The sequence below is a fragment of the Epinephelus fuscoguttatus genome, linkage group LG7, assembly GCF_011397635.1.
Source record: "Epinephelus fuscoguttatus linkage group LG7, E.fuscoguttatus.final_Chr_v1".
Lineage (NCBI taxonomy): Eukaryota > Metazoa > Chordata > Actinopteri > Perciformes > Serranidae > Epinephelus > Epinephelus fuscoguttatus.
In genome coordinates, this window is record NC_064758.1 from 13096326 (window position 1) to 13108573 (window position 12248).

At 41.5% G+C, this 12248-nt stretch overlaps 1 protein-coding gene across 5 annotated transcripts in view; it reads left to right on the forward strand.

Annotated features, from left to right (window-relative positions):
• Positions 1 to 12248, forward strand: part of tns2a (tensin 2a) — a 65158-nt gene that overhangs the window by 14246 nt on the left and 38664 nt on the right. For 4 of the 5 annotated variants that reach the window (XM_049582483.1, XM_049582485.1, XM_049582484.1 and 1 more), the window contains exons 2-3: positions 9085 to 9190; positions 9907 to 9944. In XM_049582483.1, coding sequence (XP_049438440.1) covers positions 9085 to 9190; positions 9907 to 9944 — 144 coding nt within the window. Of the gene's footprint in view, positions 1 to 4220; positions 4240 to 9084; positions 9191 to 9906; positions 9945 to 12248 lie in introns of those variants that run through there. The other variant, XM_049582488.1, reaches the window with a different exon arrangement.

Here is a 12248-nt window from a genome sequence, read left to right on the forward strand (position 1 = left end):
AGTATGTGCTCATTTGCATACATTTCCGGAACAGAAATCTGAACATTGGAGAAAAGCCAGGTTCAAAATTCTTGTTTCAGTGTGTTGACATATTTGATTTAAGGGAATTGTAGATTTTTCTTTTTATTACTCCATAAATTAGAAAATACTGTCATCAGGCATAAAAAAATACATTGTCGCCACATTTTTAGGAACAAAATGTTTTATAAATCAGGCTATGAATGAAATATGGACAAATCCCCTCTGCAGAAACCTTCAGAATATAGGTAGGAACACAACTGCACAGTTTGGTGTATGTAAGTGCTGCTGAAGTAAAGACTTCTGGCTCTGCGTTTGAGAAAATGGCCTTTAAAGATATGTATTGTAAAATTCTATACATTTTTAGATTGAATAAAGACACCACAGGTGAACAGGGTCAACATTTCAACTGATAGATATCACAGTAAAACTTCTCCAGCTGATTACTTGTATTAAGATTCTCTTTCCACCGATGGTCTGACAAAAAAGTTATCTCAAAATTGACCAGTGCATGAAAAAAACTTTTCACCTGGGAATGCATAATTGCAAGTATAAAACTTGTTTATAAGTTAAAAGCAGCCAATATTTGGAATCACTGTAAGAATCAGTAAATGTACGGATAAGTTGGTGGATGGTTTCTCCAGTAAAACTCTCACTGTATTTTTTTAGCTGTAAATTTATAAAGGCTAAAGCCAAGGACAAGAGCTGGAGAGGTGATTTGGATCAGCTGCCACTGACTCTCATTTACTGTGTTTGTCTTACACACCACTCATAAATCGAGCAGTTTGGAGTGCGACGGAAACATGCAGTTCCCAAGTGGTGCAATATAAAAGTGCCCAAATAGCTGAGTTACAGTCAGTTTGGTCAAAAACAAGTGCCTTGTTAAAGAAAAGTAGGCTTGAGTTACAGAGGCAATTTGTTGCTTTCAGTCTCATCAGATTGTGATGACAAGCTATGGTTTTATGCATGCATGTGTGTGTATGTGCGTGTAATGTTCAGCTTTCCAAACAGCACGCATTAAGAGCAGAAGTACACTAAAAGGATGCTGTGAACACAAATCTGTCAAGTGTGTGCACGATCACACTCAATGCAGTAACCACACTGTAGGTGTGTGTATGCATGCCTACACTGATTAATGGCTTCTGCGTGGTTCATGCATCCGACAATTAGTGTTGGCTCCATATCATGATCCCTATCCTGCTTTGGGACATGGGGGAAATACGGCTACACATTAACAACAAGATAACATTGTCCAACCTCTCCAACCTTTTCTTTACCGATAACAGTGCGGTCATTAGCAATTTTTCTCCTATGTGAAACATATGTAATGTAGACAGGTGGGAGTCACCCAGCAGATTGTAAAGGGAGCTTGTTATTTCAAAAGTCAGTTTTTCTGGGAAAACCTGGCCACCGTTGCCTTTGGGCAAGGCACTGAGGTGCTCCACTGGAGATGCTCAGTTACCAGTCGTACAAAACTGTTGTTGTACTCGGTGTACAGTAGGTATTCTATATTTGTAATTATTGGGTGTTAACTGAGAGGTTTGATGGTCCAGAAATGGTCCATGATGGCTGTGTTTACCTGGGACGCCCCCCTATTCACTGCCAGGCTGAGAGGCTGAAACAGAGCCTGGTTCACATTCCCTTGTGCCAGATGCAGTTACACTGAGTTCACATCTACAGTAGCAGCCATTCACTCTCACCTGGAAAATCCTGCAGCAGTAAAAACTGAATGGATGTAAATGATTCACATCTAGATTTTCCTTGAAACAGAAGCCCTGTGATTCATGTGTCTGAGGCTGCAATCGGATCAGATCTGGTCCTAACTAACACGCTTAACCATCACTTAATCATCACCCCTGGATGATGTCATCTGAGGCAACTTCACTGCATTGGTAACATTTTGAGGCAAAACAGATGTTGCATTTTGCCGGTAAATATCAACAACTGTAGCAAGGGGGTGTTGGTGGTGCTGCTGGGCTGAAGCAAGGAGAGATTAAGCAATGAGACCATTGTGTGTGTGTGTGTGTGTGTGTGTGTGTGTGTGTGTGTGTGTTTGTGTGTGTGTTAGCAGCAGGAGTCCCAGTGAACGGAAGTGTATCATGGCGGCAGGCTGACCTCACCTCGAGAACAGGCAGTCTCTGTTCCCTCCACTGCCTGTCCCACCCTTTGGACACACACGTGCACGCTCACATACAAACGAATTGACACAAATATATTAACACATGCTGGCCTTGATGCCAACAAATGATGCAGGAACCAGGAAACCCAGACCCATGTGAGACGCTTTCAATGGAGGGTGGGATTTAAGTACACAAGAAGTCTCACACACCACTGAATGACTGTGCATTTAGTATTACATAGAACACACTGTATTAAGCTGCCATCACAAACCTTTGGCTTTTTGTCCATTTCTGATGGACATTACCTAAACTTTTCTGTTAAGGAAAAGGAGAGTCAGGGTATTTCCAATGAAACTGAAGGTCAAGTGTGTAAATTCCTTCAAGGACTCAATTTTCCTCTTATTGCAGTAGACTAAGTATGTGATTGTCATTGCAAAAACCTGCTTTGCACTCACCTCACACCATTTGCACACGAGAAGCTATTTGACCCGGCAAAAAGTCAGCGAAGTTCGGAGTCCCAGGCTTTATACTCTGTGTGGGTGTGAACCCTTACAGGGTGACCTCAGTGACTCTGTAGGGGTTCTTAGATGAGAGGCGAAACGTCTTCAAGAAACTCAGGAAAGTCCAGATGCCTCCGATATAGCACTTATGACGACCACATTATGGTGACCATTGATTAATTGAGTAGTCTATTGAGAGAAAATAATCAAGTCTTTTGATAGTTAATAAAGAGTCATTATTGAAGATGTCATGAACTCAAAATAGATGTTCAAGTTTTTAATCACATATGTCTGCACTGATCATCACCTATATGCCACTATCTGGCCAAACAGTTACATAAAAGGTTGTTTTGGCAGGTAGCCTTAATGGTGGTTTAGAGTCTGTCATTTCCTGGAAATGATTGAAAATTTGATGACCCATCTTGCACTTGTTAGTTTTGTGTTCAGTGAAAGGCTTTACCAAATTGTCATGTCCCTCCCCCAGTAGTATCCCAAATCTGTACAGTGGAGTGAATCAAGTTGTGTGGCATTGTGGGTAATAGGCACTAGGTTTCTGACAAGGAGGAAAAATGTGTGAAATATTGATTTTGCTTTTTTTTAAGCTCCATGGTATATCGGACAATGTGTGCAGTGCTAAATCAGTGGAGTACTCTCTCAATTGGTAACGGAATTATTTAATCAGCAGAGTAGTCAGTTTAATTACCGGTAATGTATAAAGAAAATGATTGTTGGTTGCAGTCTAAATTCATTACCAGCGGGAAGTGATGTCCGTGATGAAATGAAAAACAAAATGAAAATGTTTTGATGCAGTTTGGCTTGGTGATTATGGTGCCAGAGACAGTCAAATATAAGCATTAAAATTGAATTACATGGAAAATAGGTCAGCATGATCAAATGATCAGACATTTGGTTGTGAAGAACTGAAATAAAGTGACTGCTTGGCCTGAAAGCAATGATCTAAAGATCAGAAGACAAACGCCCATTATGAGTGACAATCAGGCATTTATTCAAATGGCAAAGTCAGTATGAAGAGTTTCCTCTCCAGGCTTCTTTCGCTGTGTGCCCTCACTGACCATCTGCAGCTGAAGCTGATGTCACAGTGTCCAGTCCTGTAGTCCAGTAATGGACCACTCCCATACAATGTCCATCATTGTCTAAATATCAAGACTATTTTTAGAGACAATGAAGGAGCAAGAGATTTTCCAGGGGTGCGTGTGCACGAATGTCTCTCTGTTTCTGTGTATTTGTTTTTACGTTTGTATGCATACATCTCTGCCTGTGTGTGCATCTCTTGTATGAGTGTCCAGCCCCTCCCTCGTTCAATCCAGCTACTGTTCTGTGACGGCTGGCAGACGTGCTGTGAGGAAGGGGAGGGATCTCTGGTTAGAAAGCATTTCTTTGACTGCAGAAACCTCTGGTTCCTTTTTCTGCCAGAAAGCTAAAAATATTAGAAAAAGGACCTTCTTGTGTACAGCAGATGTTGTAGGGGAGGTGGGGTCTGTCCTGGCATACTGAGGGGGGACACGGGGACAGGAAGAGGGAAGAGGAAAGGGGAAGGCAGTCTGTTTCCACTGACTGTCTTCAGGGATACACGTCTGCACGTGAGTGAGTGTTTGTGTGCAGCTTGTGTGTGTAGAGTTTGTCTTCCTGAGGTCTCAGGTAGCTGTTTACAACTTGTGTCACTTCTGTGGAAACATAGGCAGGCCCCAGCTAGTGGAGGCTTTGTAGCTCACATGTACTGTATGCTTGTGAGGGTTTTTTTCCATCACTATTTGTCAGTGATGACAGATGGATCCAGTCTGGTTAAACTGTGTGGCTGAGCATCAACAGTATGAGTGAATAAATTGATTTGTTCATTTCCTGCTAAATAGATAATAATTATTTTCTTATTTTGAGTGTTTCATGCTGTTTTTGAGCTCTTTTTCTTGCAGGAATGATCTGACCAGTATCTTTACTGGATCACTCAATGCGGCATAACACATGTTTTACCAAGGAAGATGTTTTTTATCCATTACAGTGGTTACAGTAATTACTATCCTGGGGACCGCACTGAGCATTGCAGGTTGTGTGTAGTGCTGATACACTCAGGCTCTACCAGCTGTTTTCTGCTTCCTCTGTTGTAACCCTCCTCAGAGTTGTAAACCTCCTTCACTGAGGTTTCCTTTGCTGGACTCCTAAGTTGAGCTGAGTGGAGTGTCTTGATAGATTTGGTAGTCAACTCAGTTTGCTTTCCTTAGTTAAGGTGATTGTGCATGACTACTAGTTGAAGTCTCCCCATGGTCGAGAACCAATGACCTCTGTAGGCTTTTCTGTAATTGTTATGTAAGGAACGTATTGTTTCGTTTTTTTGTGTGTGTAAAATAGCCTACCTTACTGTTCTGTAGCTAAAGAGAATGTTAAAATGTAAGCAACCTATTTTTCAACAAAGGGTTACAAAACAGTCTCATTCAACAGTAAAGCTAAAATTTGTAGGTTTTCACGTTTTACAGCACAACCAAGTTAAAATGACTGAAAAGAACATTGAGCATAATATTTGGGCCGTCATTTCAATTAGCCACATTGCTAACACAACTTCTGCACTGTTTGTAAAATAGTTTGGCTTGAAATATGCTTTTGTTTAGTTTCATGTAACATAAGTTCATGTTAAGGTAAGGCCAAGTGGCTAGCTGTGCTGGCTAACATAACATTATGGCTAGCACATATTTTACAACATAAAGATTATTTAGCCTACGTATGTGAATGGCTAGCTTAAAATATTATCATTGACTACTATTTTACTTGCCTAAAGAAGAGGTGTTGTCTTTGAACCCTTTATAAATCCTTTAAAAGCAATGGCGGCAGAGGAGATACCGGCACACCAATGTAACAGGGCTAGAAAGCCACATAAAGGTCCACAGGCTGAGATCAGTGCAAAAATAGTTAATTTATTAGAGACATCTGTGCACAAAAAGGGTGCTCAAAGTGCAAAAAAATGATGAAGAGTGAATAAAAACAGCAGGAAATGTTTCAGTCCTCGACCATAATCAAGGACTGAAACGTTTGCTGTTTTTTGTGCACAGATGTCTCGAAAAAATTGACTATTTTTGCACTGATCTCAGCCTGTGGATTTTTTTTTATGGCTTTCCAGCCCAGTTATAATGGTGTGTGGGTATCTCCTCTGCCATCCTTTCTTGTTTGTCTATTGTACCGACGCACCCAAGACAAACTTTTTTGTTGCCCTAAGTAGGCACAGTTTCACAGCAGCCCTACACATTTACAAAGAAAATTGGCAACAGCTCTTGAACAGAATATTGTGAACCACAAAGCTGCTTCTCAGCCCAATAATAGTATATCCGCTAGTCTTGTCACTCAGCAAAGTAAATCAAATAAATACAGTTGACTCTCATTACAAAGTCCACTTGTTAGCTGTGCTGAAGCTTTGGCCAACCATAATCTCAGTTGGTTGTCATAGGATTGTTGTTCAAACCTATACTTTACTGAGTACTTGAAAGACTTTTCATCCATGTTGGCTTAAAGAATTTGACTTACTAAATGGCCTACAGTTTCCAAGATAAAGATTGAGCTTTGAACCTCAACGAAGTAATTACTATTTTTTAAACAAAAATAAGTTCCTGCTTCAACACTGAATATTTTTAAGTTTACTTGTACGTTGTACTTATATTTTTATATTTTAGATCCTGTATTTGTTTATACAGCTGCATTCTTTCTCTGGATATGGTTGTTGCATATCCAGAGAAGATTAAACCTGCAGCCTTTTGGAAAAATAAGCGGTCACATGAACCACTTGGCCAACATATCATTTTGCATTTGACACAGAAAAGCAGCAATCCAATTGTTATTTTTTCCGCCGCGACAGTGTGGTTGGTATTGTTTGCACTTTGTTTTTCTGTGTGTGTGTCATCATGGCAAACTGTGCTCCTGGAGACACCTATTGCAACGCAAACTACCACAGAAGCAGTTTTGAGTACTTTGCCAGGTGCTTATGTCTTTCTGTCTGTGGATAGTATTAGTGAATGCCATAGTGTCAAAACGATGCAATATGCAGTCTTGAAACTTTACAGGTGTGTAGTTGAGATCACTGTGAAGGATGAGTTTGGAGATGGGTGTGGTCTGAGCGAGGGTGCCAGAAGTTGGGTGGTGGGAAGTAAGGTAAGGGCCATTGCCCCTCACCTTACGCCCCTGGCCCACATTTAAATATACTTGTGTCTTTCAGCATGTCATGCCCTTTATTGGTTAACCAAGTGGAGAGGTGGCAGGAAGTGAGGGGAGAAGGACAGTTGGGGGATGACTTGCAGCAAAGATCCCAGGCTGAACACAAACTGTGGACGTTGTGGTTCGTGATCAGCGTCTTAACCCCTAGGCCACCAGGATGCCGCAGCACACCAGCACAACAGTTGTCAGTTGCATGAAATATGAAGTGATGCCATCAGTGCGGACTCACCATCCAGTCCTCCTCCCATGAACCAGAGTACAGCAGCTTATACTGGTGTCAATCCATATGAGACCTTATAAAGCATTCAGTAGCAGAGTGGTGTATCACTGTCTGACCATGATTGCTTGTGGTTGGACTATATAGTGGTCTTGATTGTGTCTGAAACAGGAAGAATGCTGCCAACCTCTCATCTGTGTGTTTATCTCTAAGCCCACACTACCACTGCGGTTTGCTGACAGTAACTGGTTGCTTTTTTAAACTCACCGTGGGCCCCATGTGTACACTCATGCATGATACACACACACATACATCACAAGATTATTGCACAGATGAGAATGAGGACATACTATAGACGGACTCCAGAAGAATTCTATTGTCCGTTTGTGACTGTGTCTGTCAAAGTTTATATCGCACATGAGTGGTCAGTGGGTATAAATGTCGTGCGAGAGATAATGAGCAACATGAGGTTGTTAAATTGGTCATGAGGCGAAGCAGAATTTGTTATGTTTAGGGTTCAGGAAAGGGTGGACTTAGAGTAAGTAGGAGAGCCAAATCAAAGCTTCTTGAAAACAGGATCAAGATAAGATAAGAAAACATGAAACTTTAATGAAGTGTGTATGGATTTTGGTTTGTTACTGCGAGAAAGGAAACAAGGAAAGGCCAAGTCACACAGAGTCAGATAGAAATTAAGGAAAACATTAGAAATATACAGTTTCCAAAAGTAATGACTGCACAGTTTTACAGAGAGACGTCAATTCTTTCACCACACCACATTACATAACAGCCCACCACCAGCCCCCCCTAAGCCACCCACTCAGTCCACCTCCACCATCCAGGGTGCTGCGGTCGTAGTACACTTGTACTGGAGCAGGCCAGCAGCCGCTTAACACGGCTGGCAGAGGGTGATGCCAGGCAGGCAGCTGTCCAAACACTGTCCAGTCCCCAGAACAAAATCAGAACAGCAGGATAATGGAAAAAGTGTGTAAACAGCACCCTTTCTTTGTAACTAAGGAGGAAAAGCACACACAGAGGAAACAAAAAACCCTTTATGTGCATGCATCAGGTTAATTATCCAAAGCTATGGAAAAGTGGACACTGAGTATCCCTTGCAACATGATGACTGTCTTGCATGTAGCTGTTTTCTCATGGTGATGATGTTGATGGTGTGTCCCACCTCCCACCACATATACACACTTATTTTCCTCCACCCAGTATGTATCCATTCAGGAGAAAATGCTAAGCAATCCCCATACTTAGCCCTGAGTTGTTAGGGTTCTCATGTTCAAAGTCTCCGGAGTCACGTCAGGCCCAGTCATCTGTGGACGTGATCCCATGTTGGGAAACAAAGAGGCACTTGGCAGGATTGGCTACCACACACACACACACACACACACACACACACACACACTGTGATACGTGTCAAACATGGACATGAGAAAGAAAAATGATTTCTTTTACTTTCGCTTTTCTTCGCTCAGTTTTTAAGAATTAGACTTAACATATTTGCTCTTTTTTCTCTTTCCAAAACATTCTCTCTCACACACACACTACGGATTATAGTGTGGTATGGGCGGGAACCACAAGGATTATTACTGGAAGACAGTTACACAACCAGAACAGAAGTTCAAGAGGCAAAGGGAGTAGAGAATGGATGTAGCCATAGTTATGCACACAAACACTATGCACCCTGGTCTGTCATACACATAAGTTAAAGCTGACAGTACTAAGATCCTGTCATTATTACAGTCCACTAACTCATACTTTGTTTTCTTCTTTCTTTTTGTGAACAGAGTTGGGAAAGTCCAGTTTCTTTGTACGTCTTGTTTTCATCCTGTGAGATGTGTGTATAGGGTTAACCCAATCAAACTCTTGGATTAAAATCAAGCTGGGATTTTTTCATTGTTTCTGAGAGTACGCAACTCCACAGACTGCGTTTCCACGTCTGGTCATGTATCGAGTTTCTAACAGTGTGAATCTCGTCTTCTCTTGTGTGTGTTTTTGCGTGTGTGTGCAGGGGGGGAAGGGAGAGCCCCACGTCTTCAAGGAAAAGACCTTTAAGAAGAAGCGGCAGTGCAGCGTGTGCCGTCAGAACATCGACAACGTCGGCTCCTTCTGCAGAGGTAAACATTGCAAGCATGTGTTGTCATTGGTGTTACAGTCTGGTTGCTCACAGCCAAGTGACTCCAAAGGAACAAGCCATGGTAAACAACGTCATGACAGGCTAGAACGGCAACAGGATGTAGGATGTGTCAGATATGAATGAATGAAGGGTAGTGCACACCCACTGTGTCACGTAGTGTAGTGTCATTTGATCCCTGTAGTGCACACCAGACATGCTATTGTGACAAAAGAAGCACGGGTGCCAAATCTGGGGCGTGAATGTGTCAAAATATCTGCTTTCTAGTGTCGTACCACACGTCGACACAAAGTGGGACAGTTGCATATCCTGATGCATTTACCCACATGTGAAAAAGGCACTGGAGTTTTCACATATGTTATAATCCTGGTTTAGGTTGTAGGCAGCCCTGATGGGCAAAGCACAACAGAAGAATCTCATTTCTTGTTGTGTTCTGGGAATTGCTGTTGTGTTTTCTTTTTTACTTGTGCTCTGCCCATCAGGGCCACCGTATGTAGACCATAGGATGCAGAGATTACTTGTACGGTAATACAGGAGGATGATATTAAGATTTTTACTTGTGTCATGCTATAGAACTACATACAGTAAAATCAAATGGAGATTATATTGCATACTAGACCTTATGACTTCATATGTTGACGAAACTCATACTCATTTTGTCTTCTTGTGTCTTTTCTCCCTCTTTCCTTTCTCTCTTAGTATGCAAGACAGCCACTCACAGGAAGTGTGAGGCCAAGGTAGGGATCCACCTCACACACACCCTGTCTGAGCGTGGCCTCAAATTAAAAAGAAGAATCAGTTGTGATACAGACATGGATTGTCTGACCCAAATGTGTCAGTTATGGAACAGACTTTATTACCCTCTGTGTAGCTGATTACCATGTGTGTTTCCATCCACTATAAAAGTGTATTTTCTGTTCATGCACATTTTCAATTTGCACATAAAAACCCACATTGGAGCCAAAAATTTGAAAAAAAAAGAAAAGAATATTGCAAAATAGTTTTTACTCTTTGCTGCGGGGAAAGGTGTATGTATAGAGGTAAACAAAATACAACAAAGTGCAGTGGAAACAGGAAACAGTAATTAAAAACCTGACTGCTGTCAAGCTCCACTAAATGAAATGCATTCATGGACTCATCAAATCAGTGACCCAAAGGATGTCTCATGAAACAAGGTCGAAACACTCAAATAATATATGTGTTAAAGGAAACTGAAAACTCTTCTACCAAATGTACAACGCATTAAGTAGACTGTGGTAACTATGGGAAAGAGACGTTTATGGTTTTATCTTCAGAAGAACTGGATAATTATGACAAAAGTAAAACATAACTGTGACAGATAATGCTGCCTCTAAGATACAAAGAGATTAAATCTGTAAACACAGATAATGTAAATGAGGAGAGGTGACATAAATGTTTTGGAAACAATCTTATCTTGTTGTTTGAGTTTCACAGTCCAGTAAATCATGTCACAATACATAAGATAAATAAATACAACTCAATTGTAATTAAATCAATCAGTGTTAGATATAAATGGTTTTAAGTTGACAGTGTAAACAGGGTCTGCTCTGCAGCGTGTTAAATGTGCAGTCATCACCAGCCATCACCATGACCCGACTAATTCAAGGTTAAGCCCAGATGCTGACCCACTAATCTTAACGGGACAGGCCCCTGAGAGATAGCCATCCTTGTTCGTATGTTCATGTGACTGCACTGGACTATGGGAAAAATATTTAAATGCTTATCCGAGCTGTTTAGATTGTTGCCAGTGAGGTGTGAAAAGACACATGACAGTGGCTCTGTGAGGGCAGAAGTCTGGAGATCTCTGCTAATATGAAGGCTGCTCAGTTGCATTCCTCAAGCAAGCCTTGCTCAAACCCCACACTGCTGCCTCTGTGAAAGGATCATTGATGGAGGGATGGCATAATGAATAGACAGAGGGATGCAGAGGGGGAGAATGCCAGCCGTGTCCGAAGTGATGAAGAGGGGGTAGAGGCTGAAGCAGGGAGCCTTGGCAGGCGGCTGGTCGAAGGAGAGAAAGCCAAGGGCGAAGGCATGTGGCAAAGACAAGCCTCATCTCTCCATCCTCTTGTCTTTTATCTGAGCAGAGGAGAGCCCTGAGGGTGAGTTCAGAGATGAAAGGATGGCTTTGAAACAGCACACACAATAAAAAGTGACACTATAGCTTGTGATGTAGGGTTTTATCCTAAGTTGGTTTGCTTTAGGGCAATGTTTGTACAATGTGTTTGATTTAAAGAAAGATTAGAAGATTAGATTATGTTAGAGTGACTTTTTGTAAAATATGCTTAAAGGGACAGTTCACCGCAAAATCAAAAATACATATTTTTCCCCTAACTGTAGTGTTATAAATCAGTTAGATTGTTTTGGAGTGAGTTGCTGAGTGTTGGAGATACCAGCCATAGATATGTCTGCCTTCCCTCAAATATAATGGCACTAGATGGCACTCTATCTCTGTGGTGCTCAATGCGCCAAAAACTTATGTTTGTAAAACTCAACAATGTCAGTTTCCAAAAATCATGACCTGACAACTCAAGATAATCCACAGAACTATTATCTTCCTACTGAACAATGCCTGCCAACCGTATCACTGCACAGAAGGAACTGTGCATCTAATTCAACCTCACCTAGCACCACTGAGCTAGCTACCATTACAGCTCAGCCAAGGAGGATGCCATTCATGTTTACATCTCACACCGGAACAATCACTAGCCTCTCATCCATGAGAGGATGCATGTTTCCTTTTGTGAAGTGATCAGGTTGGCGGGTGTGGTTTGGTAGACACAAAATAGTTCCTACATGAAACTGCTCACAACAAGGTCTGTGGGTTATCTTGAGAAACCAGGTCTTTATTTCTGGAAAAGGACATTGCTGTTTAGTTTTCCAAATATATTTTTTGGCACTTTGAGCCCCACAGACTGAGTGCCATTTCATTCCATTATGTTGGAGAGAAGGCAGACATCTCTATAGCCGATATCTCTAACACTTCGCAGTTCCTGCCAAAAAAATCTAGATAGAGCAAT